Source organism: Oncorhynchus mykiss, chromosome 10, assembly GCF_013265735.2.
Source record: "Oncorhynchus mykiss isolate Arlee chromosome 10, USDA_OmykA_1.1, whole genome shotgun sequence".
Classification (NCBI taxonomy): domain Eukaryota; kingdom Metazoa; phylum Chordata; class Actinopteri; order Salmoniformes; family Salmonidae; genus Oncorhynchus; species Oncorhynchus mykiss.
The window spans coordinates 77,368,184-77,394,021 of NC_048574.1; the positions used below are offsets into that span (position 1 = coordinate 77,368,184).

Here is a 25,838-nt window from a genome sequence, read left to right on the forward strand (position 1 = left end):
GCTAATCATGTGTATGTGAAATACGGAACCATTACGTATTTTGTGAAACGGGTGTCAACCCTAAGTCTAAATATTGCTGTTACACTGCACAACCTTCAATGTTATGTCATAATTATGTAAAATTCTGGCAAATTAATTACGGTCTTTGTTAGGAAGAAACACCGTTAGCAACGAGCCAGGCGGCCCAAAATGTTGCATATACCCTGACTCTGCTTGCACTGAACGCAAGAGAAGTGACACAATTTCTCTAGTTAATATTGCCTGCTAAAATGCATTTATTTGAACTAAATATGCAGGTTTAAAAATATATACTTCTGTGTATTGATTTTAAAGGCATTGATGTTTATGGTTTGGGTATTGAATTAGGCTGTGATTCGATGATAAATTAACAGGCAACGCATTGATTATATGCAACGCAGGACAAGCTAGTTAACTACATGGTTGATGTTATTACTAGGTTAACTAGTGATTATGTGAACCAGCAATTTTTTAAAAAATATGTAAGATAAGCTTAATGCTAGCTAGCAACTTACCTTGGCTCATTGCAGCCACAAGGTCCTTTTGACGCTGCACTCGTGTAACAGGTGGTCAGCCTGCCACGCAGTTTCCTCATGGATTGCAATGTAATCAGCGTCCAAAAAGGCATATTTACCGATTGTTATGAACTTGAAATTGGCCCTAATTTGGCCCTAATTAAATCGGCCATGCCGATTAATCGGTTGACCTTTGCTATGCATAGATAATAACAGAATAGCAGCAGCGGGGGGCAATGCAAATAGTCTGGGTAGCCAATTGATTAGATGTTCGGGAGTCTTATGGCTTGGGGGTAGAAGCTGTTTAGAAGCCTCTTGGACCTAGACTTGGCGCTCCAGTACCGCTCACCGTTTGGTAGCAGAGCGAACAGTCTAGGACTAGGATGGCTGGAGTCTTTGACCATTTTTGACATCGCCTGGTATAGAGGTCCTGGATGGCAGGAAGCTTGGCCCCAGGGATGTACTGGGCCGTACGCACTTCCCTCAGTAATGCCTTGCGGTCGGAGGCCGAGCAGTTGCCATACCAGGCTGTGATGCACCTCGATGGTGCAGCTGTAGAACCTTTTGAGGATCTGAGAACCCTTGCCAAATCGTTTCAGTCTCCTGAGGGGGAATAGGTTTTGTTATGCCCTCTTCACGACTGTCTTGGTGTGTTTGGACCATGTTAGTTTGTCGGTGATATGGACACCAAGGAACTTGAAGCTTTCAACATGCTCCACTACAGCCCCGTTGATGAGAATGGGGGCGTGTACGGTCCTCCTATTTCTGTAGTCCACAATCGTCTCCTTGGTCTTGATCACGTTGAGGGATAGGTTGTTGTCCTGGCACCACACGGCCAGGTCTCTGACCTCCTCCCTATATGCTGTCTTGTCGGTGATCAAGCCTACCACAGTTGTGTCATCGGCAAACTTAATGATGGTGTTGGAGTCTTGCCTGGCCGTACAGTCATGAGTGAACAGGGAGTACAGGAGGGGACTGAGCACGCACCCTTGAGGGAGTCCTGTGTTGAGGAGCAGCTTGGCGGATGTGTTGTTACCTACCCTTAACACCTGGGGGCGGCCCGTCAGGAAGTCAAGGATCCAGTTGCAAAGGGAGGTGTTTAGTCCCAGGGTCCTTAGCTTAGTGATGAGCTTTGAGGGCACTATGGTGTTGAACGCTGAGCTGTAGTCAATGAATGAATGAATAGCATTCTCACATAGGTGTTCCTTTTGTCCAAGAGGGAAAGGGCAGTGTGGAGTGCAATAAAGATTGCATCATCTGTGGATATGTTAGGGCGGTATGCAAATTGGAGATGGTGTATGGTTTCTGGGATAATGGTGTTGATGTGAGCCATGACCAGCCTTTCAAAGCATTTCATGGCTACAGACGTGAGTGCTATGGGTCGGTAGTCATTTTGGCAGGTTACATTAGTGTTCTTGGGCACAGGGACTATGGTGGTCTGCTTGAAACATGTTGGTATTACAGACTCGGACAGGGAGAGGTTGAACATGTCAGTGAAGACACTTGCCAGTTGGTCAGAGTACACGTCCTAATAATCCGTCTGGCCCTGCAGGCTTGTGAATGTTGACCTGTTTTAAGGTCTTACTCACATCGGCTGCGGATAGCGTGATCACACAGTCGTCCTGAACAGCTGATGCTCTCATGCATGTTTCAGTGTTACTTGCCTCAAAACGAGCATGGAAGTAATTTAGTTTGTCTGGTAGGCTCGTGTTACTGGGCAGCTCTCGGCTGTGCTTCCCTTTGTAGTCTGTAATGGTTTGCTAGCCTTGCCACATCCGACGAGCGTCGGAGCCGGTGTGGTACGATTCGATCTTAGCCCTGTTTTGACCCGTTGCATGTGTGATGGTTCGTCGGAGGGCATAGCAGGATTTCTTATAAGCTTCCAGGTGAGAGTCCCTTGAAAGCGGCAGCTCTAGCCTTTAGCTCAATGCGGATGTTGCCTGTAATCCATTGCTTCTGGTTGGGGTATGTACAAACAGTCACTGTGGGGACGACGTCATCAATGCACTTATTGATGAAGCCAATGACTGATGTGGTGTACTCCTCAATGCCATCTGAAGAATCCTGGAACATATTCCAGTCTGTGCTAGCAAAACAGTCCTGTAGCTTAGCATCTTTTTCACCTGACCACTTTTTTTATTGACTGAGTCACTGGTTCTTCCTGCTTTAATTTTTGCTTGTAAGCAGTAATCAAAAGGATAGAATTATGGTCAGATTTGCCAAATGGTGGGCGAGGGAGAACTTTGTACGCATCTCTGTGTGTAGAGTAAAGGTGGTCTAGAGTGTTGTTTCCCTCTGGTTGCACATTTAACATGCTGAAATAAATTCAGTAAAACGGATTTAAGTTTCCCTGCATTAAAGTCCCCGGCCACTAGGTGCGCTGCCTCTGGATGAGCGTTTTCCTGTTTGCTTGTCGCGGTATACAGCTCATTGAGTGCGGTCTTAGTGCCAGCATCAGTCTGTGGTGGTATGTAGACATCTTCGAAAAATACAGATAGTGTGGTCTTCAGCTTATCATGAGATACTCTACCTCAGGCGAGCAAAACCTTGAGACTTCCTTAGATATCGTGCACCCACTTTTGTTTACAAATATACATAGACCGCCACCCCTTGTCTTACCAACACGCCGCTGTTCTAACCTGCTGATACAGTGTATAACCCACCAGCTGTATGTTAATTATGTCGTCATTCAGCCACGACTCGGTGAAGGATAAGATATTACAGTTTTTAATGTCCCGTTGGTAGTTTAATCTTGCTCGTAAGTCATTGATTTTATTTTCCAATGATTTCACGTTAGCCAATAGAACGGATGGCAGTGGGGGATTATTAGATCGCCTACGAATTCTCAGAAGGCAGCCCGACCTCCTATTCTTTTCTTCTCTTCACGCAAATGGAAGGGATTTCCCGGGAAAGCAGTATGTCCTTCACGTTGGGCTCGTCGGACTCTGTTTAAATATCTGTTTGACATTTTTCAACGTAACAATTTCTATGTTTTTAAAGTAATGACTGATTTTTATTTTGTTCCCACACTTTAAGAGTTGTTACGGCGACCAGCACACAATGCTGTCCTCAGATGATGGTAGGTATGGAAACCCAGAATAAACTGACAAACAAAAGTATTTAATTTAAATCTACATTTAAGAGGATACATTTACTAAGATATCAAATGTTGTCCCTTAACTGCTGGGATAAATAATACACGTTTGTTTATATAATTTTCAATAAAGTCTGGTTTCACTCTCTCTCATTATTCCTCCACCAGTGCTGCCCCCTCCTGGTGACTTCCAGGTCCTGTTGCTGACATTAGATTCTGTGTCTCTGAGCTGGAGTTCTCCTCAGGGGCTGACAGGACCACAGACATTCAGAGTGACCTGGGGGTGTGACGGTGAAACAAGCTCAACAAGAGTGAAAGGTGGGCATCATCTTGAAATAAGCAGTCTCAAACCTGATGAAAAGTACCAGTTCAACATGGCTACAGAGGGAGAAGATGGAAGACGAAGCAGATGGGTCTCAGCATCCCTATCCACAGGTACAGTAGGCTAACTTGTGTTTTTATTCAGACTACATATTTAATTCATTCCATGAGACATTTTTGGACTCTCTTTCTAAACAAATCTTGGTTTTTGTTCCAGTGGTCCCACCCAGAGATTTAAAGATAGACCATTTGGAAGAGACCTCCTTCACTCTCCATTGGTCCAAGGCTGAAGGGATGGAGAAAGTCCCACAGCGCTTCTTCATATCCAACTGCATCCCAGGAACAGACCCTCTCGCAGCTGTTACTGACGACTGCCACAAAACCTTCTCAAACCTGCATCCTGGCACCGAGTACACTGTTAGTGTTGCAACTGTGCTGAGCAATGGGGAACAGAGTGAACCTGTCTCTACAACAGTCTGCACTAGTAAGAGATCTTCCCCCAATTACAGCTCATTGTCTCTTTACCAGTAACTACAACAATTGTGTTACATTACAAATACAAGTTTTGTTCATTTTGTTCAGTTTCTAGCTTATTTCTTCCCACATCAAAAGCCCTGGATTTATTCTACTTTTCCATCTGTAAGGCTATAAACATTTGATTAAATGTTTAAGGGATTCAATTTTCTTTAAAAAAAAAGAGTTGGGTTCAAATTTAAGGTAGACTAGTTGTGGATGTTGTTCAAAGTCAAACACAACAAAATGAACAGTGCTTTCTAAGGTGATGATTCATTCAAAACACCCATGAGCATAAGAGTTTATGTATAGGCCTATATGAGCCCAAGCCCCCCAAAATAAAACTGAATTAAAATAATGATTTTGCCGCCATACATAGCCTGCACGGCAGAAAAACGTAAAACATAAATACATGTCAAGATGTCTTTGGTACATAGCCTCTAGATCCCTTTTCACCCTCAACTCTTGGCGGCAGTAAGAAAGACATCTCTATCTGCACCCATTCAGCATAGCCTAGATTTAAGTTTTTATTACTTCTAAACAAAATAACTTTTTGGGGTTCTCATACACTCACAATTATGATTACAAAAGACTGCGTCGTCATCGTCATACCCCTCTCCTTCTCAGTGGCTGATGTAAGACATTTAAACGTGTTAACCCTCGCAAGGCTGCTGGCCCAGACGGCATCCCTAGCCACGTCTTCTGAACATGCGCAGACCAGCTGGCTGGTGTGTTTACAGACATTTTCAATCGCTCCCTATTCCAGTCTGCTGTCCCCACATGCTTCAAGATGGCTACCATTGTTCCTGTACCCAAGAAGGCAAAGATAACTGAACTAAAGGACTACTGCCACGTAGCACTCACTTCTGTCATCATGAAGTGCTTTGAGAAACTAGTCAAGAATCATATCACCGCCACCCTAGACCCACTTCAGTTTGCATACCACCCACAGATGACGCAATCGACTGCACACTGCACACTGCCCTATTCCATCTGGACAAAAATAATACCTATGTAAGAATGCTGTTCATTGACTATAGCTCAGTCTTCAACACCATAGTACCCTCCAAACTCATCATTAAGCTTGAGACCCTGGGTCTCAACCCCGCCCTGTGCAACTGGGTGCTGGACTTCCTGATGGCCCAGGTGGTGAATGTAGGAAACATCTCCACTTCGCTGACCCTCAACACTGGGGCTCCACAAGGGTGCGTGCTCAGCCCTCTCCTGTACTCCCAGTTCACGCACGATTGCGTGGCCATGCACGCCTCCAACTCAATCATCAAGTTTGCAGACGACACATCAGTAGTGTGCTTGATCACCAACAATTACGAGACAGCCAACAGGGAGGAGGTGAGGGCACTCAGTGTGGTGTCAGGAAAATAACCTCTCACTCAAGGAAAACAGGAAAAGAAAGGAGATGATCTTGGACTTCAAGAAACAGCAGAGGGAGCACCCCCCTATCTACATTGTAGGGACAGTAGTGGAGAAGGTGGAACATTTTAAGTTCCAGGGCGTACACATCATAGACAAACTAGAATGGTCCACCCACACAGACAGTGTGGTGAAGAAGGCGCAACAGCGCTGACAAACTTTTACAGGTGCACAATTGAGAGCATCCTGTCAGGCTGTATCACAGCCTGGTACGGCAACTGCACCGCCCTCAACCGCAGGGCTCTCTAGAGGGTAGCGAGGTCTGCACAGTGCATCACTGGGGGCAAACTATCTGCCCTCCATGACACCTACAGCACCCAATGTCACAGGAAGGCCAAAAAGATAATCAAGTACAACAACCACCCGAGCCACTGTCTCTTCACCCCGTTATCATACAGAAGGCGAGGTCAGTACAGGTGCATCAAAGCTGGGACCGAGAGATTGAGAATCAGCTTCTATCTCAAGGCCATCAGACTGCTAAACAGCCATCACTAACTCATAGAGGCTGCTGCACACATTGAGACCCAATCACTGGACACTTTTATAAATGGATCACTAGTCACTTTAAACAATGGCACTTTAAATAATGCCACTTTAATAATGCCACTTTAATAATGTTTACATATCTTAAATTACTCATATCACATGTATATACTGTATTTTATACCATCTACTGCACCTTGCATATGCCACTCAGCCATCGCACATTCACGTACTTATATGTAAATATTCTCATTCATCCCTTTAGATAGACTGGTGTTCGTATTATTCCATGTTGTTTCACGAGGTTTATTTGTTTGTAGATAATTATTGTGACTGTTTGCGCGTTTTGCACTTTTGCCAATTGGCTGGAGGTTTTGACACAGTTGCATCCGTGTGTTGGTTTCTCCTGCCTCAATAAAGTGTGCGCCTGTTCACAACTCTCTGCTCTCCTGCACCTCACTTCGCTACCAGTACGCACACACCTGACAGAATATCACACCACCCATGGAGTCAGCAGGAGCAGGTACCCCGGTCCGAGGAGTTGAGGAACGTGTCCGAGAGCACTCGGCAATGCTACAACATCTCGGTGCCATGATGGATCGCGTTGTACAGCCCATGGACCGCTGGGAGAGACAGGAAGTCTCTCCAGCACCTTGACCAGCGCAACCGGGGTTACCTCTACCTGTCCCTCCTGGATCCAGTCCAGTGGCATGTGTCTCTCCCTTCCCAGGGAGTATGATGGGACGGCAGCAAGGTGCCAAGGGTTCCTATTACAGCTGGACCTCGACCTGGCCACCATTCACCCAGCTCCCTCAGGAAAGGAGAGGGTGTCTCGTGCCTCTCGGGGAGAGGTGGAGTGGGCAACCGCCGTGTGGGGAGAAGGAGACACAGCGTTGGACCACTTCGAGGAGTTCACAGCTCTTCCACTTGAGACAGGGAACGAGGAGCGCCCAGGAGTTCGCCCTGGAATTCTGGACCTTGTCCGCCGGAGCGGGATGGAACGACAGGGCCCTTATCGACCACTACCGATGCAGCCTGCGCGAGGACGTGTGACGGGAGTTGGCCTGCAGGGATGCCACCATCACTTTTGACCAACTGGTGGATCTGTCCATCTGGTTGGATAACCTGCTGGTCACCCGCGGACGTAATCAGGGAAGCCACTATCTACCTGGCCATGGTGACGCGGGGGGTCACGAGGAGAGAATCAGTCTCTTCCTCATTGACTCTCCTGCGTTTCCCTTGGTACTAGGCCTTCCCTGGTTAGCTCGTCTTGACCCCACCATTTCATGGCAACAGAGGGCTCTCGCGAGGAGTTTTGGTTGATGCTACAACAGTGGAAAGTACCGACCAGGTCTCCACCCTGCGCACCCCCCCAGAATATGCCGATTTGGCTCTCACCTTCTGTAAAAAGAACACAACTAAATTACCACCCCATCGACTGGGGGATTGTGCGATAAATCTCCTGGTAGATGCTGCACTTCTCAGGAGTCAGGTGTATCCCCTGTCGCAAGCGGAGACGCTGGCTATGGAGACAAATGTCTCTGAATCCCTGCGTCAGGGGTACATTCTGTCCTCCACTTCACCTGCCTTCTCAAGTTTCTTTTTTGTGAAGAAGAAGGATGGAGGTCTGCGTCCGTGCATTGATTATCGAGGTCTCAATCAAATCACGGTGAGGTACAGTTACCCTCTACTTCTTATCGCCACGGCGATTGAGTCAATGCACGGGACGCACTTCACTAAACTGTATCTCAGGAGCGCGTACAACTTGGTGTGTATCTGGGAAGGAGACAAGTGGAAGACGGCGTTTAGTATCACCTCAGGGCATTATGAGTACCTCGTCATGCCATACGGGTTGATAAATGCTCCATCAGTCTTCCAATCCTTTGTAGATGAGATTTTCAGGGAAGGTGTAGTGGTGTATATCGATGACATTCTGATATACTCCACTACACGCGCTGAGCATGTGTCCTTGCTGCGCAGGGTACTTGAACGACTGTTGGAGCATGACCTGTACGTCAAGGCTGAGAAATGCCTGTTCTTTCAGCAGGCCATCTCCTTCCTAGGGTATCGCATTTCCACATCAGCGGTGGAGATAGAGAGTGACCGCATTTCAGCCGTGCATAATTGGCCGACTCCCACCACGGTAAAGGAGGTGCAGCGATTTTTAGGGTTTGCCAATTACTAACGGAGATTTATCCGGGGTTTTGGCCAGGTGGCTGCTCCCATTACCTCACTCCTGAAGGGGGTCCTGTACGTCTGCAGTGGTCGGTTGAGGCGAACAGGGCTTTTGGGCACCTAAGAGCTCAGTTTACCTCTGCTCCCGTGCTGGCCCATCCGGATCCCTCTTTGGCGTTCGTATTGGCGGTGGACACATCCGATGCTGAGATAGGAGCCGTGCTCTCTCAGCGCTCAGGCACGCCACCGAAACACCGCCCCTGTGCTTTCTTCTCGAAGAAGCTCAGCCCAACGGAGCGTAACTATGATGTGGGGGACCGGGAGCTGTTGGCTGTGGTTAAAGCGTTGAAGGCGTGGAGACATTGGCTTGAGGGGTCTAAACACCCTTTCCTCATCTGGACTGACCACCGCAACATGGAGTACATCCGGGCAGCGAGGAGATTGAATCCTCGTCAGGCAAGGTGGGCCATGTTCTTTACCCGTTTTGGGTTTACCCTGTCCTACAGACGAGGTTCCCAGAATATGAAGGCAGGCGCACTGTCCCGGCTGTATGACACAGAGGAGCGGCCCATGGATCAGACTCCCATACTCCTGGCTTCCTGCCTGGTAGCACCGGTCGTGTGGGAGCTGGACGCAGACATTGAGCAGGCGTTGCGTAAAGAGTCTGGTGAAGTCCACAAAGCACATTGCATGTATCAAACAGTTACATGACCTACAGTATCAAGCCAGTAATTTTTCCGACGTTTTCAGACGACTAAACAACTATTGATTTATAACCACGAGTTACCACAAGTCAAAAATAAAACAGGAGTGGCCTCCTGTATTCCATCTCCATTTCAACATCATCTAATCACCTTTGTTTAGTATCAACCAGCCGGCTCCACTATACAGTCTCAAAAAAAAGGTACTAAAAAACAATTTAGTCCAATCAACATAAGCTGAATATGATGTGGCTGTCCATGGTTCTGATTTATGTGTGTTTGCGTGCGCGTTCGTGCAAGTAGAAAGACGTGTTGACTCTGTAGAGAAACACCAAGGCCATCCTCCTCTCTTTCGTGTTGACGAAATGGTCACTCTGTCATACAGGAGAGGATTTATAATTACAACATTCTTTTCATTTATATTTATTTTTCTTTGGTGTGGCAAAAATCTGACAGCAGGACAGCACCGTTACTAAATGAATATAGCTTGTTTCTTCCCATATCTAAAGGAATTGCAGGCAGCCTTTTCTACTTTGTCTACTATTCTACTTTTCTTCCTGCAGTTTATTTCTGGAGTTAAACTGTAGCCCTGACAATGTATTTTCCGTTAGTACTTCCTGCTCCAGACCAGCTGACTGTTGACTTAGTGGAGACCAGATCAGCTGCTGTTAGCTGGAACCAGCCACCAGGATTGGACCAAACCCAACATCATTACCAGATCTCCTACCACTGTCCAGGGACAGAACCACACATCACTACCACATCTTCACACAGCATCACTATCTCTGACCTGCAAGGTGGTACTCAGTACTCTGTTACTGTCTGCACTGTGCTGGAAAATGGAAAGCAAAGTCAACTGGTGTCAACAACCCTCACCACAGGTAAGGAAGTACCATACTTAAGTATTATGTTTGGTGTCAAGGGTTATTACATTTGAACTAGTTATCAAAATGACTTAACTAATCATAATGGATGTGTCAGCATGAGAAGTGAAGGTACATTATATTTGACTACTATTCTACTTTTCCTCCTGTTAGAGGATAGAAATCCTCATCATTTCATGATTTAATTATTTCTATATAGTCTATACTTTCTCACTCTAAACTTCTAACTCCAGTGGGAAGGGTGTGACTTCTTGACAATGATCACAATGTCTCCAACGTACAACGCTCCTGGAGCAATTAGGATGAAGTGCCTTGTTCAAAGGCACAACATATTTTTCACCTTGTCCGCTCCGGTATTCAAACCTGCAACCTTTCGGTTTCTGGCCCAACACTATAACCTCAAGGCAACCCGCCTCTGCCTTACCCCTACCTACAGTACCCTCTGTTAATATTGAGGCTGCCTGTCTCTACGTAACCCCTACCTACAGTGTCCTCTGTTAATATTGAGGAAACTCAAATTAACTTTGAGCACTTTAATTCAGATTTTTACATTGTAAACAGAAACAAATATTTTTCACGCCAAGAAAGGTAGCGGATCAGACCAAATAGGTTCTGGAATCCATCAGTCCAAAACTGAGAGGTGCCGGATCCTGTTCCTGCAGAATCCAGCTCAAATAAAACACTGATACAGTAAAACACATTACCACATTACCAAAGATCTGACTTTAACTTCTTGATTCTACTTGAGACGCATATGTCTCAAGTAGGCACCTGGAAATGCAAATGCACTACGCTAAATGCTAAATGTACTCGTTAAAACTCAAACCTTGATCAAAATTCACAAGCAGGGTATTGAATTAAAGCTACACTCGTTGTGAACCTAGCCAACAAGTCAGATTTTTAAAATGCTTTTCGGCGAAAGCATGAGAGGCTATTATCTGATAGCATGCACCACCTCAAAATGCCTGAATGCGACGTAAACAAAGACTCTGCTTATCCGACGCAGCACAAAACGCAGAAATAAAATATAAAACATTCATTACCTTTGACGAGCTTCTTTCTTGGCACTCCTATATGCCCCATAAACATCACTATTGGGTCTTTTTTTCGTTTAAATCGGTCCATATATACCCAAAATAGCTTTCTATGGAAGCTGTGTTATTCAGAAAAAAACATCGTTTTTAAACGCTGCGTCATTTTTTAAAATTAAAAAAGTCGACGATAAACTTTCACAAAACACTTCGAAATCCTTTTGTAATCCAACTTTAGGTATTAGTAAACGTTTATAATCTATCAAAATGATTACAGGGCGATGTATATTCAATAGCTCCTCGTCTGCAAATCAATGGCTGCCAATGTCCACATTTACAGCGTCCTGGTGGAGACTGGAAGAAACGGAAGCCAGATAGTTGGATTTTCCAACAATAAATTCAATTTAAAATGACGACAATGGCGACATCGTGTGGAATTTGTATGAATTGCATGCAGGTCGATATTAAATTTTGTCCTCTTTTAACAACTCATGAAAGTGACTTATGGAAATTATTTTTAGCTTTCAGAGAGCAGTTTTTCTTGCGTTTTTCAATGAAACACACAATCTGTTATAGTCACAGCCGTGATTTAACCAGTTTTAGAAACTTCAGAGTGTTTTCTATCCACACATACTAATCATATGCATATACTATATTCCTGGCATGAGTAGCAGGACGCTGAAAATTTTTAACAGAATGTTCGAAAAAGGAGGGGGTAGAAGTAAGAGTTAATAACTTGTTATTCAGAACATTTTCAGTGGCGGAAGAGAACCTCCACAGTTGCTGCAGTGTTTGTTCTACTGGCTGTCATCATTGGCCTGTTGGATTCCTGTAAGTGAATAAAATAATAATAATAATTGTAGTCAATGTTTTGACTGTTACACATTTTGATTGACTTTTACAGATGCAGAGAGATACCAGTTAAAAACCAGGCTTATGTCATATGGTGAGACCAGTCTTTTATTTTCTTAATTCTCAGACAAGACAAGGACCACTGAGAGAGACCAGTTACAGACCAGGCTTAGGTTCTATGGTGAGTGCGGCCTTTAATTTTCTAAATTTAGAAGTATCATTTTATTTCATACTTAGAAGATATTTAATATATTTGTAGACTTGAAATGCCTGCTGTTCTGATGTGTTTATCTCAGAGAAACCCTGTCTGGATGGATGGTGGAAGTTTGGCACCAGCTGTTATTATGTCTCCTCCACAATGGACTCAGCTGAGGGCGGTCAGAAGGAGTGCAGAACAATGGGAGGAGAGTTGGTTATTATAAACAGCAGAGAAGAACAGGTAATAGATACTACATTATTAATACTATAATACTACTGCTGCAATATTATTATTCTCTACTTCTCTGACTAGTATTCAACACGTTTAACCAGTTGTATCACCAATGTTCATGTCACTGTCAATTTATAAAATATACTTCCTGTCAGAAAAGCAGGTTTGCTTGAGATGATATCTGTAATTATACTACAGTAAAGTAGCTGAGGCTGCAACTTGATCTAATAGTTTCACTTTGAAATTCAACCTAATCTGGATGAAAGTCTAGTTTGTACGCATTCATTCTGCCTGGCTACAGGGTTAATTCTACGTGGCTACAGGGTTAATTCCGCGTGGCTACAGGGTTAATTCCGCGTGGCTACAGGGTTAATTCCGCGTGGCTACAGGGTTAATTCTGTTACTGGAAATGACACAACAACAAGTTTCCAGTTTACTATACCGTATGAACACACTACAAGGTAGCCATTCCACTCTAGGTCCATCAACCACAAGACTCCCTGCGCAGGCACATTCTTGACTGAGTGATAGCCCCGTAATAACAGAAATATAGGGATACTTAAAAAATGAACTTAACAAATTCCTTGTTACAGGGTTGAAACAGATACAACTCAAATGGTTATGTTAAGGTTAGGGCTATGGGCTGTTCCCATCAAGTACTCTCCATGCTTGATAGAGCACTGTGAACTGCTGTGGTCTGAGCACGCTTCCCCTCGAGCATCATGAGGAAGGGACCTTTTTCAAACATTCTAAATCCCCTTGTATTTCTAGTGACCAGAACGACTACATTATACTACTACTACTATTAGGCTACTACTACTCTTATTTATAAAATGTAAAAGTGTTTCTCTGCTGTGGAGATTAAATGATGGCCATTGTTTTTCTTCTAAAATTCTATTATAGATATTTATCCATGGATTTAAGAATGTCTGGATTGGTAAATATAAAGAAGATGGAATCTGGGAGTGGGTTGGCAAAACACCATTTAAACCTACGTGAGTGAAGTGGTTCTGGAGGACTTTTACACTTTTCTGTTGTAATAAATGACTTTTCACAGTCTGATAATCTCGTCCTCAGCCAGCTCTCTCTCTCCCTCTCTGTAGAATGGTAACAACTGAGCCTGGGGACTAGGTTAACTGTCTGATTCTCTCTGTAGAATGGTAACATCTGAGCCTGGGGACTAGGTTATCTGTCTGATTCTCTATGTAGAATGGTAACAACTGAGCCTGGGGACTAGGTTATCTGTCTGATTCTCTATGTAGAATGGTAACAACTGAGCCTGGGGACTAGGTTAACTGTCTGATGCTCTATGTTGTATTGGATGATTTTTAACTCTGATTCTCCGTGTTGTTTATAGCTATTGGATGGAAGGGGAACCTAATAACTTGAATGACGAGATGAGTTGTGTTGAGATCCCACAGACGGCATCAGACCCATTGAAGAGTTGGAAGGTTGCACCATGTACTACTCCAAACCACTGGGTGTGTGAAAAACCGTTCACACTGTAGTCTAATTATAGTAGCAAATGTACATTGAAGGAGCGCACAACAGAACATTGTCCTACACTCGGTTTGTTGTTTATATGAAGTATTTTTCTTTAAATCGATTCTTATTAAAAACTAAAGTTTTGTTGCTAAGGATTCCACGACGCGGTTAGCCTTTACGGCTGGGACTGTAAGTTTGGGTTCCATTGTTGCTAAGGATTCCACGACGCGGTTAGCCTTTACGGCTGGGACTGTAAGTTTGGGTTCCATTTTTGCGTGGATTCCGCGAGTGCTAACTGGCTGTACTACAGACACCTGTCGTCGTCGTGGGAAAGACTCATTGTTATCTTTTTGTAAAACAACTGGTTGCAGTAAAGAGCCAATCTGGATACGAAGGAGATCCTGAGGGAAATCTACGAGTACCAACAGCTTTACGCTATGGAGGAACAACCTACTCCTTCGTGGAAAGATCCGACCACTTCACAAAATGACTTTAATCCGACAATAAAAAAATAAAAGAATTGAACCTACAGACACGTACGATTTACTTACCATTGAGGTAGAGGCTAGTGCTCTGGCTGGAATACATGCCACATTGGAAAAGTTGTGTGAGGAGGCAGCAGGGCTGAGAGTTCAGCCAGAGTGAAATTCTCACTCTCCGAAGAGAAACAAGACACTCACAGCCAAGGTAAAAATACACGATTCCAACATGGATTGTCTACTCAGGGAAAACAGGGTGATGAAGGAGACGCTACTAAACACAAAGTCGTATTGTGTGAAAATCCTTTTTTTCTGGTATTCCTGAGGACGCATCCAATAATCCAGGGGGCGCAATCAGAGAATTCATGCAATCCGCCTTAACTTCCTATAGAGACTAAACAAGGCGGCTTTCCACCGAGTACACATACTTGGAGCTGGAAGCGACAAGACCAAGGGTCCCCGACCGATCATCGCAAAATTTGAAAACACCAACAAAAGGAGCTCATCAAAAGCAGAGCTTAAAAGGGACCAAATTCGGTCTCAATGACCAATTTCCAAAAGAGTTAAACGAACGTCGTAAGAGACTGTATCCGGTACAGAGGCAACAAAGGGAGAAGGGTAAGCGTGCCTTTATCATTGTGGACAAACTCTTTATAGATGGACAGCTATTCCGAGACAGCTCCATCACACTGTGGCTGTACTAAATTCTTCTGGGACTTCAGGTAACATAAAAGAAGGTATGGGAACTGTAAAAATATCTGAACATTATGAAGTGGATGTGAACACACATGTACTCAACTACATGCTTGCTTACACATAAACTTATACACACACACACACGTGATCTCGCTCTCTTCTCTCACTCTTTTCTATTGTCGAGAACTGTTTTATAATTTAATGTGTTTTTGTCTTTTTTATGTATATGTCAACAAGTTTATATATGTTTACAACAAGCAAGGGGAAGATATCAGAATATGGGTATTGAGGAATAATAACATATTGTATGGAATACATTTGTACTGTAGTGAAGCCGTCTCTAGATTAATGCAAGGTCTCTTTCATGATCATGTGAAACGTCAATCGCTATGGAAATGCTGGGATGTGTTTTTCAATGATTTTAAAGGTAATTATGATGCAACTATGATTGTGATACGATATGGATTAGAATTATGAATATTAAGGCCATACGCACTACATGTTACACACATAGACACTCAAACATGCAAATTGGCAGAGTTGTTATTTATTTGGACATCACACATTATAGTCTTACTCTTATACAGACATCGTACACACTCTCATTAAATTATATCCAATATCATACACATCAACCTACTCAGATTTGCTACACACATAATTTGTCTCAATTTTCTAACATCTGTGGCATTGGCTCACAGGCAAACAGGCAAGGGAATAAAACACATATTGCTAGAACCTATTTCTTGAATTCTAAATATCAGACATTTGAAAGCTCTAGTTTTGACCTTCATAATACCTCTGATGGCAGTAACTTTACAAGCACTAATTCTGGTCAATATAGCCTGAGAATTGTATCGAATTATGGTAAGGGGTGAAATAAGTAAAGCTAGTTATAATTGTAACAGTTTGGCAGATCATAAAATAAGAGGATCAGTCTTTACATGGCTAAAAGAAAAGGAATATAATATATACTGTTTACAGGAAACTCACTCTACATCTTTAGATGAAGTTGCGTGGGAAAAGGAATGGGAAAAAAGAATGAAGTAATTGTATTTATTTTTTATTTTACCCCCTTTTTTCTCCCTGATTTCATGGTATCCAATTGGTAGTAGTTACAGTCTTGTCTCATCGCTGCAACTCCCATACGGACTCGGGAGATGCAAAGGTCGAGAGCCATGCGTCCTCTGAAACATAACCCAACATAGCCGCACTGCTTCTTGACACCATGCACATCCAACCCGGAAGCCAGCCGCACCAATGTGTCGGAGGAAACACCGTACACCTGGCGACCTGGTCAGCGTGTACTGCGCCCGGCCCGCAACAGGAGTCGCTAGTGTGAGATGAGACAAGGATGTCCCTGCCTGCCAAACCCTCCCTAACCCTAATTAACAAAAATGTTGGTCTGAATGTGCAAATAATCAGGAATGATTCCCAAGGTGGATCCTTTTGAATATGAAAGTGGATGAGAGAGATTTGGCTCATTAATCTATATGGTCCAAATCCACACTTCTTCGAAAAACATTTATACCAATTTATTGAATTTACAGGCAACAAATGATCTAATCATTATGGTAGGAAACTATAACACAGTGTTAAGTACCATAACGGACCTTAAAGGTAATCATTCTACAAACTTTCATCACCGTGCCCTTAAGGAAATCACAAATATTATGGACACATTAGAAATAGTGGATATTTGGAGACTAAAAAAACCCAACCTAGGGAGATATACATGGAGGAGACTTAATCAAGCTAGTCGTCTTGACTACTTTCTTGTCTCTTTCTCTCTTGTACCAAAGGTTAAAAAGGTTTTAATAGGAGACAGAATGCGATCGGATTATCATCTAATTGGCATTCACATAACTCTTATAGATGTTCCACGTGGATGGGGATATTGGAAACTTATAACTAAGACAAAGTAATTTATAACTGAATTTTTCCAGTTTAATATAGGTTCAGCAAATCTCCTTATTGTTTGGGATACCTTTTAAATACACCTCCAGGGGTCATTTAATTCAATATTCATCAATAATAATCCGTTTCTGGCTAAAGAGACAAGACTAACAAGGGAAATCCATTAACTAATAGTACAGGTAGATGGCAATAAAAACAATATTACAGAGATGCAAAATAAGTTAGAGGAAAAACAAATAGAACTTATTCAAGAACAATCTAATGTAATATATTCCAAAAAAATAACAAAAAAATCAAAATTCACAAAATTATTCATGAATCTTCAATATAGAAACGCTAACAAAAAGAATTTGCAGAAACTCGTTACTGAAGACAGTCATTTATGATTCTCTGAATGATATTTTAAGAGGAAGCTAATTATTTTAGGCAGATGTTCTCATTTCATTATCATCCTCTCCCACTGAATGAAGATTAAGGTAAGGAGTTCTTTCCAAATAATATAAAAAATTGAAAATTAACAAATATTCAGGAAGATCAGTGCGAATGCCAAATTACAGAGGAAGACATTTTTGAGGCTATTAAATCCTTTCAGACTGGAAAAACCCTAGGGCTTGATGACATACCGGTAGAGGTATATAAAGTATTTTTTGATATACTAAAAGCTCCATTGTTAGATTGTTTTAACTACTCCTATATAAATGGTAGTCTGTCAGGTACTCAGCAGGAAGGTCTGATTTCTCTATTATTAAAACAAGACCGAGATGGCAAATTTAAAGACCATCCAGTCTATCTAAAAAAACTGGAGGCCCCTTACACTTCAATGTGTGATGCAAAAATACTAGCAAAATGCATAGCACTCAGAATTAAAATGGTTTTACCAGGTATTGTTCATCCTGATCAGACAGGTTTTTTACATGGAAGATACATTGGAGATAATATACAACAACTACTAGAAATAATAGAACATCATGAAACATAAGAAGCCAGGGATGGTATTTATAGCGGATTTTGAAAAGGCATTTGATAAAGTAAGACTGGTATTTATTTCTAATTTTTTCAATTTCGGTAATTCTCTTATAAAATGGGTAAAAATAATGTATAGCAACCCCAGGTGTAAAGTAGTAAATATCGGATACTTCTCAGAGTTTTGAATTGTTAAACAAGGGTGTCCACTGTCACCATATCTATTCGTTATGGCCATCGAAATGCTAGCTATTATAATCAGATCCAATAACAACATTAGAGGATTAGAAATACAAGGCTTAAAAACAAAGGTGTCCATGTATGCCCATGACTCAAGTTTTATGTTAAGTTCGCAAGCTAGATCCCTGCAATGTCTCATTAAAGATCTAGATAACTTTTCTGTACTCTCTGGACTAAAACCTAATTATGATAAGTGTATTGCGTATTGGAACTGTTACATTACTCTGCAGCTTACCTATAAAATGTGCTGATGGTGAAGTAGACATACTCGGTATTCATATCACAAAAGATAGAAATAAGCTCTCTGCAATGAATTTCAATAGAAAACTTGGAAAATAGACAAGATCCTACAACCATAGAGAGGTAAATACCTGTATATTTATGGAAAAATTGCCCAGATTAACTCCTTAGTCATATCTCAGTTTACTCACTTACTTATGGTGCTGCCTACTCCTGATGAGTCGTTTTTCAAATCATACGAGCAAAAAATATTTTGCTTTATCTGGGACGCTAAACTGGACAAAATAAAACGTGCCTATCTGTATAATGAATATGAATTGGGTGGGTTGAGATTATTCAATATAAAAGCACTAAACCTCTCTCTAAAAGCTTCACTCATTCAAAAGTTTTATTTGAACCCTAAATGGTTCTCAAGTAGATTAATAAGAAAAGCTCATCCTTTGTGCAGATTGCCATGTCTCATTTTCGATTAATTGAAAATGATACTTTTTTCAAAATATCTGTCTTTTTCAAACAAGCATTGCAGAGCTGGCTACAATTTCAGTTTCATTCCCCTGAAAAGATAGAACAAATATTATGGCTGAACTCAAATGTGCTGGTTGATAAAATACCTGTATTTATGGGAAAGATGTTTGAAAAGGGTATTTTGTTCTTAACTCTACCATTTCAATTTACAATATAATTTAAGTCCTTCATAGAGTTATCAGAATTGTACGGGAAGTTCTGCTCAATCCAAGAGTACAACCAATTGATTACAGCATTGCCCCAAATGGAGGAAGTGGGTGGCAGCAGTAGGAAGTAGGAAACTGGTCTGTCTGCCCAATATGAAGGATCAAAACTGGCGGAGGAATAAAAATACCATAAATAGGAAAGTATACCAGTTTCATTTGAGGACCAGGATGTTGACAACTGTGCCATACAGATTGCAAAATATTTGGGAAGAGATTTTTGATGTACCCATTCCATGGTACAGGATGTATGAGTTGATATATAAAACAATGCAATATTCAAGAACAATTATTATATAGAATTCTTGCCACCAACAAAATGTTGAATATTTGAGGCATAAAGTCATCAAAGCTCTGCAGATTTTGTTGTGAGGATACAGAATCAATAGACCATTAATTTTGGTATTGTCCTCAGGTAGCCTGTTTCTGGTCTCATGTTCAGGAATGGCTGAAAATTTGAAAACTGAGATCTGGAGAGACCAGGTCAGTCAATTACTAATATACTAATACTCTTAGTAGAAGTGTTTATCTTCAACTCGAAATCTGTTGATTCTATTCGATTAGATAGATTGAAATTGTATGTTAAACATCATAGCATAATTGAAAGATTTGTGTTGCGTAGAAACACGAAGTGGGTGGCCAGCAGAGATAGATGGGATGGGCTGAGGGAAGCTGAGGGTTGGGATGTAGAATTGGAGACAAGTGGGAGTGGAGTTGCCGTGTGAGAGAGAGAATGATGGTCAGAAGATAAAGGAAAAAGAAAAGTCTAAATTAAACATAATAAAAAGTACATTGGAATGACACTCAGTGGCAGTGTTTTTAAGCTAATGCCGGTTTGCCTGAGGCTGATGCCGTGCAGGTGTTTGTACACATGCATATACACACACTCTCATTCAAATAAACACATACAAGAACACATACATACAGTTGGCATTGCTGTTATGATTTTAGGTGTCCTTGATGTCATTTGTTTTAAATGTATTATTTTGTTATATATTTTTTTGCTGTTTTCTTCTGTCTTTTCCTTTTTTCTCTTTCGTTCATTCTCTTGGTTGTTGGTGCATTGGGGGGGTTAGGGGGTGGGGAATGGAATTCATTGTATTTATTATATTTTTTATTCCGGGGGGTTGTGGGAGGGATCTTGGAGGGTTTGGGTTTTTTATATAACTATCATGCACACACACCCTCACACATAAGGATGGCTCTGTTGTGGAAAGACTGATACTTGTTTGATAGTGTCTTGATGCTGTATTGTTTGTCCTTCATGTTCCAATACTTTAATGTTACCCCTTCCTTGTTTTTTTGTAACACAATTTTAAAAACTACATTGAAAGATGTATTTAAAGACACCAGAGCTATGTGGAGTTTGTTCGCCATTCATCAGGCCCAGGAAAGTGGAACTGTGGTCTAGTAGGTACTAAACGGGTTTATAAAAAAATCTATTTACCATATTTACAATTTTACCACTATGGTGTGCACATAACAATTTAACAAGACACTGTTTTAATTTCAAAACTTTTTCAAGTTTTTACAGCTATCAATCCATTTGAAATGCAGCAGTGTTCTATGTTTGCTTCCATTATGTTCCATGTGTTCCATGTGTTCATTCTACTGATTAAATACATCTATATACTGTGATCCAGGTATCTAATTTACTTGTCAAGTGTACTGTATTACTAATTATTGTAATGTACTAATAGTAACTCCAGTGTTTTCCTTCTAAATGGTGTCAGTTATTAGTTAATATAGCACAGTAAAAACACTTTAGTTAATAGACAGAAATTAGTTCTATCAGTAAAGTTAAAGTAGTACCAGAATTGACCACTAGAATTGTGCCATCCATGGACATGACCAGAACCTGTATTCACAAAGCATCCCAGAGTAAGAGTGCTGAACTAGGATCAGTTTGGTCTTTGACCTCTCTCTGGTAATGCTCATATTTCTTCTTTACTAAGCTTACCCAGTACAAAGGAACCAATGGGATAGTCCCAAAAGTGAAAACTCTGCCCAACCAGCAACACAATACTCCTGTTGGATAAAATATTCACATTGAAAAATCTATGCAGTATTCTGTAACATGAACTTTCAGTTGACTGTGAACTTTAGTTCCTCATACTGCCTGTTTCCAACCACCCACACACTTTCTGAATAAGCCCAAGTTAACCACATGTTACCATATATCTGAACATATCTTCCAGTAGTATATTAGTTATTAGTTCATAATTGTTTGTCCAAATAAGGTAATGGCTACCCTGATGTTGACACAGAATGTGGGCTCGTTTGGTCTTTAATACACATGAAACAACTTCAGTCTTACATTGTGTGATCACTCAGTACATTGTGTGATCACCCAGTACGTTGTGTGATCACCCAGTACATTGTGTGATCACCCAGTACGTTGTGTGATCACCCAGTACATTGTGTGATCACTCAGTACATTGTGTTGCCCTCGTCTTATTTACGAACCAATATATGATATTTGGATTCATCCAGTTTCCACCCTCAAAGACAGTAGTAAAATGTATTTTCTTAATTTCACCAGATATGATCATTTTATGCATTATCTGATTATTTTGGAATGTGTTTGTGGTTCTGGGGGACGGAGCAGATGGAACCACAACTTAATGATCAATAGAGCAACTAATCCCTTACAGCCAGAGAAAAGCCGCAAGTATCTGATGTTATAATACTCTGTGATTCAGTAAATTTTCTGTGGTGGGAGATGCTGTTAGCAATTTATGTTATTCTTCAATAACACAAACTCCAAAGCAAATCAGGGGGAGAAAAACAGGTTTAATCAGAGAGGACAAATCAAGATGTTATGCTGGGAGGTAGATGTTCAGTCTCCCCTGTCCTCAGCTTTTCCCCAAAGAACAAAGGAACAGGATGCCATTTATAACCCCCCACCCTAGCCTGGGGTTGGCCAATCAGAAGTCCTTGCAGTACAACTTGGCCAATGGCCAAATCACCAGTATCCCGCTCCCGACTTTATGTACAGACCAATGAAAACGTGGCTCTGAGTTCAGGAGTAACATTCCACAGATTCTGAACAGATGTTGAACTGAAACCCAACTCCTATTTACAATTCCCTATTGACCATTAGTACTATATTGACCATTAGTACTCTATTGACCATTAGTACTCTTAGTTTTTAGTCCTCTCATCCTCTCAAACTCTGCATTGTGTATTTATCTTCAACAAAATCTTATAATACGCTCTAGAGTTTCTACACTGGGATCATAGCCATGTTTGTCTATTGTAAGTTTACTATACATTAATAGTGAGTTACTGTTTGTTTTGACTGAAATATTTATCAGATTCAATGGTGTGGTAGCTTGTGTTTGATGAACTTTTCCCTTTTACAGAATGTTGGGTTAAAATGTTAATAAGGTTAGGTTTAGCTTAAAGGGTTTGCTAAAAGGGTTAAGGTTAGGGTCAGGGGAAGGGTTAGCTAAAAGGGTTAAGGTTGGGGTCAGGGGAAGGATTAACTAAAAGGGTAAAGGTTAGGGTCAGGGGAAGGGTTAGCTAAAAGGGTTAAGGTTAGGGTCAGGGGAAGGGTTAGCTAAAAGGGTTAGGGTCAGGGGAAGGATTAACTAAAAGGGTAAAGGTTAGGGTCAGGGGAAGGGTTAGCTAAAAGGGTTAGGGTCAGGGGAAGGATTAACTAAAAGGGTAAAGGTTAGGGTCAGGGGAAGGGTTAGCTAAAAGGGTTAGGGTCAGGGGAAGGATTAACTAAAAGGGTTAAGGTTGGGGTCAGGAGAAGGATTAACTAAAAGGGTTAAGGTTAGGGTCAGGGGAAGGGCTAGCTAAAAGGGTTAGGGTCAGGAGAAGGATTAACTAAAAGGGTAAAGGTTAGGGTCAGGGGAAGGATTAACTAAAAGGGTAAAGGTTAGGGTCAGGGGAAGGATTAACTAAAAGGGTTAAGGTTGGGGTCAGGAGAAGGATTAACTAAAAGGGTTAAGGTTAGGGTCAGGGGAAGGGTTAGCTAAAAGGGTTAAGGTTGGGGTCAGGAGAAGGATTAACTAAAAGGGTTAAGGTTAGGGTCAGGGGAAGGGCTAGCTAAAAGGGTTAAGGTCAGGGGAAGGATTAGCTAAAATGGTAAAGGGAAGGGTTAGCTAAAACGGTTAAGGTTAGGGTCAGGGGAAGGGTAAGCTAAAAGGGTAAAGGTTAAATGGATTTAGCTAACCCTTCACCTAACCTTAACTCTGTTAGCTAACCCTTCATCTGACGCTAACCTTAGCCCTTTTAGCTAACCCTTCACAAAACATTTGAGCTAACCCTAACCCTTCCCCTAGCCTTAATTAACCCTTTTAGCTAACCCTGACCCGAACCTTAACCCTGTTAGCTAACCCTTCACCTAACCCTAACCATTTTAGTTAACCCTAACCTTAACCATTTTAGCTAACCCTTACCTTAACCTTTTTAGCTAACCCTTCCCCTAACCTTAACCTTAACCCCTTAACCTAACCTTAACTCTGTTAGCTAACCCTTCATCTGACCCTGAACTTAACCCTTTTAACTAACTTTTTTAATTAAAAAATATTTTAATTTGACAATTCATGATGGTGACTTCACTAGTGAATATTAGAAGGACAGTTTGTACATAGTATGGTTGGAGTCTGAGTAAGTCATTATGATAGTGTGAAAAGGGTCAACTCTGTTTAATTTGGATAATGTCAACATGAATACATTGTCAAGATGTGTTTAAATGTCCTTTGTGCTATTGGCGCCATTTTCTCTTTGTTGCAAAGAGTAGAAAGAAAAAAAGTTCCTGAATTCTCTCCTCTTTGGATACTCAAAAGCCTGGCTGGTCTTTTACCCAGTAACACACTAGGGACGACGGCTAGTCTAGCGGTTAAGAGCATTGGGCCAGTAACACACTAGGGATGAAGGCTAGTCTAGCGGTTAAGAGCATTGGGCCAGTAACACACTAGGGATGAAGGCTAGTCTAGCGGTTAAGAGCATTGGGCCAGTAACACACTAGGGACGACGGCTAGTCTAGCGGTTAAGAGCATTGGGCCAGTAACACACTAGGGATGAAGGCTAGTCTAGCGGTTAAGAGCATTGGGCCAGTAACCGAAAGGCAGTTAACACCCCAACATCATCTGCTCCCCGGGTGCCGATGACATGGACGTTGAGTAAGGGAGCCCCCCGCACCTCTCTGATTCAGAGGGGTTGGGTTAAAATCGGAAGAATGCATTCAGTTGTTTACCTTAGTAGCTATCCCCTTTCCCCACATGCAGATCAGAAGACGGTCTGCTGATGTTCTGTGCGCCTAGAGGTCAGATGCCAAGCAGTTGCCATAACACGCGGTGATACAGCCAGTCAAGATGCCCTCAATGGTACATCTGCAGAAATTCTTGAGGACCTGAAGTTCCATGCAAATATTTTCATCCTCCTCAGCAGGAAGAGGCATTGTCGTACCCACTTCACGACTGTTGGTGTGTGTGGACCACGACAATCCCTTAGTGATGTGGACACCAAGGAACTTGAAGCTCTCGACCTGTTCCCCTACAGCCCTAATGATGTTGATGGGGGCATGCTGGGCCCTCCGTTTCCTGTAGTCCAAGATCATGTCCCTTGTCTTGCTGACGTTGAGGGAGAAGTTGTTGAATATTCCTCAATTCCATTATTTTACTTTTAGATTGGTATGTATTGTGTGTATTGTTGTGAATTGTTAGATACTACTGCACTGTTGGAGCCAGAAACAAGTTTTGCTACACCCGCAATAACATCTGCTAAAAATGTGTATGTGACCACTAAATTTGATTTGGATTTGATTTGTTGTCCACACAGCCAGGTCTCTGACCTCCTCCCTGTTTTATCGTAGTCTGTGATCAGGCCTACCACCATCATGTTGTCTGCAAACTGCAAACTTAATGATAGTGTTGGAGTTGTTCACGGCCACACAGTCGTGGGTGAACAGGGAGTTCAGGAGCGAACTAAGCACGCACCCCTGAGGGGCCCCCGTGTTGAAGGTCAGCATGGCGGATGTGTTGTTGCCTACCCCCACCACCTGGGGTGGCCCGCCAGGAAGTCCAGAATCCTGTTGCAGAGGGAGGTGTTTTATCCCAGGGTCCTTAACTTGGTGATGAGCTTTGAGTGCACTATGGTGTTGAACACTGAGATGTAGTCAATGAATAGCATTCTCACGTTGCCTTGGTGTTCTTGGGCACAGGGAATAATGTGGTCTGTTTGAAACATGGGTATCACAGACTGGGTCAGGGTCGAGGTTGAAAATGTCAGTGAAGACATTTGCCATCTGTTCAGTGCATGTCCTGGTAATCTGTTTAACCTTTTATAACTAGAGGGCAGTATTTTCATTTTTGGATAAAAAACGTTCCCGTTTTAAACAGGATATTTTGTCACGACAAGATGCTCGACTATGCATATAATTGACAGCTTTGGATAGAAAACACTCTGACGTTTCCAAAACTGCAAAGATATTGTCTGTGAGTGCAACAGAACTGATGTTACAGGCGAAACCCAGATAAAAATCCAATCAGAAAGTGCCGCATTTTTTTAAACCGCCTCATGCCAATGACTCCTTATATGGCTGTGAATGAGCTACGAATGAGCTTACATTTTCTACGTATTCCCCAAGGTGTCTACAGCATTGTGACGTCTTTTTACGCATTTATGTTG

At 42.1% G+C, this 25,838-nt stretch overlaps 1 protein-coding gene and 1 long non-coding RNA gene across 12 annotated transcripts in view; both read left to right on the forward strand.

Annotated features, from left to right (window-relative positions):
- Positions 1–25,838, forward strand: part of LOC110534594 (fibronectin) — a 272,449-nt gene that overhangs the window by 7,824 nt on the left and 238,787 nt on the right. For 10 of the 11 annotated variants that reach the window (XM_036934025.1, XM_036934023.1, XM_036934032.1 and 7 more), the window contains exons 2-5: positions 3,570–3,612; positions 3,796–4,062; positions 4,166–4,432; positions 9,863–10,132. In XM_036934025.1, the coding sequence (XP_036789920.1) occupies positions 3,570–3,612; positions 3,796–4,062; positions 4,166–4,432; positions 9,863–10,132 (847 nt within the window). The remainder of the gene's footprint in view (positions 1–3,569; positions 3,613–3,795; positions 4,063–4,165; positions 4,433–9,862; positions 10,133–25,838) is intronic. The other variant, XM_036934026.1, reaches the window with a different exon arrangement.
- LOC118936779 lies at positions 12,148–15,112 on the forward strand. The gene is made up of 4 exons (XR_005034236.1): positions 12,148–12,199; positions 12,315–12,457; positions 13,352–13,443; positions 13,806–15,112. It is a non-coding gene; the product is annotated as an uncharacterized LOC118936779 (long non-coding RNA).